Genomic DNA, 4,569 nt, shown 5'->3' with positions numbered 1-4,569 from the left:
ATCAGTTGCGTGTAAATGGGAACTAGCACCCCAAAAGCTTCTCTGATTACCTCTTTAAAGTTTATTAACAGCTTTTCATTTACAGCTCTTAACCTGCCGTGTGTCTGTGAGAGAGACGAGGTCTGGGTCTTGCCTCCGGACAACTTGCGTATGACATCCTGTAATAAAACTTCTTCAAACAGCAGAATATTGGAAAAGGCCAAATACCAGCGCTGCTCTGTGTATATGCAACAGTACTTGTAAAAATGTGTGCGTAACTCTTTATCTTGTTGCCAAGGCGAGGATTCACATGTAACTCTGTGACTGGATAGTTGTCCAGAGTGCATGGTCTTAACTCCCTTGGAAAATTTAAGCCTCTCTTAAATTTCCTGTTAAAGCCAGGAGGGACAGAAGTTCAGCTGACATAAAACTATGCTGAATGAGTAATTCCCTTTGTGGACTCTCTGGAGAAGGATCTTTTCAGCCTTCTCTGGGGATGCTTTTTTAAAAAGTTAAGTTCTTTTAAAATTTTGTACTAAATCAATAAATAAGTTAATAATAGAGCAGCTGTTGATTGTAATCTGTGGGAAATCTCTATACTTAAATTTCAGCCAGAGGAGAAATTTCTCACTTAGGGAGAGGACACTGCCTCATTCTTCAGACTCTCTCTCTATTCTAGGTTTTCTTATCACCAAAAGACAACCAAAACCTTCCCTAACCCTGCCTCTTACACACCAAGAGAGCAACAGAAACTTGGCCTGATTTATGCCTGTGAAGAACAGTGAGAGCACACCCCTCTTTGTGATGATCTCTTGAGCTTTCTACCTAATCCCCAGGAAAGAGCTTTCTCCAGAGTTTTAAATGGACCCTAAACTTGCCCAGATTGAGGCAGGAACATTTCCTTAATTCCCCTGTCAGTCATAGGATGCTCAGTTAGCTAACAGTACCTTAGACGGCCCATTTGTAGACTACAACTCCCAGGAACCTCAGGTCTTTAATAACTTGACTTAGTGCCAAATTAATGACAGTACAGGTGTTTGAATCTAAGCATCCTGAAGCAAAAATTTTTCTTTTAAATTTTTAGTTATTGAACAGTTGCTTTGATATTGGTCTCCTTGTGACTCCATCATAACTGTGTATTTAGCTTTCACTGTGTGGAAGAAAGCTTGGAAATGTGAACCAGGTGCAGCCAAAACCCTAGAAACTTGAAAATCTCAAGTATATAAAGAATATATATTAATTATATAAAAATATACTCACCTTTTACATTTCATATTATGTTTCATTTGGAGTGGTATTATACTCTGCTTTTTTGTTTGGTAAGAAAACAAATAAGAAAACAAATAGAAACAAGTATTGCAAAACAGTGACAAGATTTTTTTTCCTCTTTCTTTTAATCTCTATTTTAGGAAGGTATGAGGTGCAGTCCTGGACAACGGCTACCAAGCAATCCTTGTGTCTTATGTGGCAAAAAGTGAAAGTGCATCTAGCTCTAAGCATGTCTTTCCTCGTTGCTGTTTTTTGCTATTGCAGAAGGCTATACAGTTTTTTAGCACAGCTGCTGAAACGGTAGGTTTTTATTATGCAGACTTTAATCTTCCACGCTGTTGCTTATTTCAATAAAAATTGACCTTTGACAGCTCCTCTTTGACACCTGTTTTATCATTTGGATTTCAGGTGGAGCAACTACGTTCAGAAGAAACTCATAAGTAATCTTTTTGTTGTCATTCTGTATTCATTAATCCCCACCACCACCACTACCTTTTAAATGCAGAACAGCAGAAGGTAACTAATCTATGGATTAATCTTGATTTAGGGAATCTCAGTGTGCTGCCAGAAGTTGATCTGCTTGGTTATAGTGCAAGAGAATGGAAAGGAGAAACAAAGCAGACCAAACACATGAGGGAGGTAAGAGTTAAATTTTAATCTCTGCATGAGGACGGGGGAGAAGTAGTACCTGGGAAAGGAATAGCTCTCCCAGTGCAAGCAGCGCCCAGAGCCTGCTATACCGCCTGGCTAAAGGAAAAGCAAAAGGGACAGCATGAACATAAAGGCTAGAGTAGAGCAGGTCAAAATGTACCTCAGGTTTTAGTCTTGCATCTTCTCCAAATTTCCCCCTGTAGCACTGGCAACCCACGGAGTAGCTTTAACAGGAAAAATCATACCAAATAACTTGGTCTTAGGTGCTGTCTCTTGGCCAGCCTTTGATAAAAGGTAAAAGCTCTCATTCCAGGGAGGAATGACATATCACACCCACTTCTCCTCCAAGCTCTAAAGGTCCATGTGACAGCAACCAGCGCTTGGCACTGTCCCCAGCTGCCACCAAGGCCCCTGTCTGGCTGCATCAGCTGCAGCTGGGGGCAGGTAGGGCAGGAGCTCGCCTCTGACCTTGCCAGGTTAGGTGATGGTCAGTGGGTGAGGAGCCATCGTGCTGGATGGTGGCCATGCCCTGCCTTCATGCAACATCCATCTGCCCCAGCTCTGCACCCCGGGCCACGTGGCACTGTCATGGTGTTCTCTGGCCAAGGCACTTCTGTGCCAGCATCTTCCCCTCCGCAAGGCACTGCAAGCAGGACACATCCAGGTTAACTGCACCTGGCAAATCCTGCTGCCTCATACCACACATGACTAGGGCTAACAAGCTACTATTCTCACAGCTAATGTCCTTCTTGTCCTCAGCACCTCAGTCAGCTGCTGAGGAGTGGCTGGAGACAGCCCTGGGCCACATGGGGACATGGCAGCCTTTGCTCCTTATAAGCATCAGCTAATCCAGCTGCTCCTTTCCAATTATCTTCCTTTTTTTTTCTTCTACAGTTTTTATTCCTTTCCATGTAAGATTTTTTGGTGAGGTGCTTTTTTTTGTGTGTTTTTTTTTCCCCTCTTGTATCTTTTTGCTGCTAGCTGTCACTATCTTAATAATGATTATTCTTCCTGTATTTTTATTTCCCTTACATTGCATCATTTTAGCTAAAATAGTTTCTTACAGTAAGTTTTCTTCATAAGTGAGTCAAGGTGACAGAGGTATGCTGCACCAAACTGGCCTTTGAGTCATAGATAGCTGAACTCTTGAGCCAAAGACCTCTGAAATTCATGGTCCTGACCAGTGCTTGAGGTTGAAGCAGTACTACAGTACACCAAATTGTGACAGGGATGGGCTTCTAGGAGCAAAGAAGAGGAACTATGTGGTTTATGGATTTCTGTTTCAACTGTATTAAGCCTTAATCCCCAAGGCAGGCTCAAAGACCATGGGCTAGTTCTGTACTTTTCCCATAAAACTTATAGCTAAAGTAGCTATACCAGTGGTAGAGTAGTAGTATCTCTTAAAGCATGCTCAGAGTCAAATCCAGTGAATCAGCTAACTGTGACATTATACTTTTTTATCCTCGTGGTGTGGCATTTCAGACCAGCAGAAGACAAATAGAGCATCGGATCGATATTTCTGATGATCTGATGATGGTGGGAACACTGACCATGAGATGCTGAGAGAGCTCACAAAGGCAGAGAGGGCAGGAGATGCAGTAGTAGTAAGAGATACAAACTAGCCATCTGCACTGGGCAGCAGCTATGGGGTTGAACTTCAACGTGCTGCCAATGACTGCTTCATGGAGCAGCTCTTCAGAGAACCTTCAGGGAACGAAGCAGGTCTTACCTTGGTCCTAAGTAGTGCAGAGGACCTGCGGCAAAATGTTGCTTTTTAGTCTCTATTCCTGTTCTCTGGAACAGAAGACAGCACGTACTTGTATTCAACATCCGTGCAAGAACAACAAAGCGAAAAAAAGATGACAACTGCATTCATCATCAGAAAGGGAAACTACATAAAAACAAGGAAGTGTGTTCAAAAGAAGCTAAAAGACAGCTAAGAGACTTGAGTATTTGCAGTCGGTGTATTTGACACATATATTGTGTTAGGTCATGGTACTGGAATTACAAAGCAAATGTATACCAAGAAGAACTTAAGAAAGGGTAGAAGGAAGCTGATAAGGCTAAACAGTGGCATAAGGGACTTATAAGAAAAAAAGAAGATACTTTTCAAATAGCTGGAGTTGTGTCCAAATGATGAACAGAGAAAGGATTCAATTTTAACATGTTAAATGCAGGAACACAGCATTGCCAAAAGTGCCCAGAACAACACACAGTAAGGCCAAGAGTGATTTGGAGGACCAACAAAAGTTAGCAAGAGTTTTAATAAATTTGCAAATACGTACTGGGCCGTAAGGCTTTCAGAAAATCTATGAGCCTTCTCAATGATCAGAGCTGAAAATGAGATTCCTTCATATAGAACAGCCAGCAGATGGCTGGTTGTATCAGGTAGAAGTTATCACAGTACGGTGCACATTGTGGGATGAGGTCTCATGAGACTGTGAACCAGCCTAACTTGCCTGCTGTCCCCAGAAGAAGCAGTCTCTTGCTTGTCTCTCCCTTTTTGTCACCTCATTCTAGCTAAGCACTCTCTCTCCCTCTTGGCCATGTGAATGGCACTAACAACAGCGCAGAGACTGGAGGGAGTCATTGGATTTGGTGAGAGCGCAGAATCACTCTTAAGCAGCAGTGCCAGTGTATTTTAAAAACTATGAAGTGAGAACATTTTTG

General features: G+C 42.3%; 1 protein-coding gene across 1 annotated transcript in view; it reads left to right on the top strand.

Annotated features, from left to right (window-relative positions):
- The first annotated feature begins 1,441 nt into the window (after nucleotides 1-1,441).
- FAM105A (family with sequence similarity 105, member A) overlaps nucleotides 1,442-4,569 on the top strand; it is a 7,401-nt gene continuing 4,273 nt past the window's right edge. The window contains exons 1-3 of the mRNA XM_010180252.1: nucleotides 1,442-1,548; nucleotides 1,657-1,688; nucleotides 1,796-1,887. Of these exons, the coding sequence (XP_010178554.1) occupies nucleotides 1,442-1,548; nucleotides 1,657-1,688; nucleotides 1,796-1,887 (231 nt within the window). The remainder of the gene's footprint in view (nucleotides 1,549-1,656; nucleotides 1,689-1,795; nucleotides 1,888-4,569) is intronic.

Source organism: Mesitornis unicolor, unplaced genomic scaffold (assembly GCF_000695765.1).
Source record: "Mesitornis unicolor isolate BGI_N332 unplaced genomic scaffold, ASM69576v1 scaffold44682, whole genome shotgun sequence".
In the NCBI taxonomy this organism is placed as follows: Eukaryota; Metazoa; Chordata; class Aves; order Mesitornithiformes; family Mesitornithidae; genus Mesitornis; species Mesitornis unicolor.
This window is presented reverse-complemented; position numbering and strand designations above follow the sequence as displayed.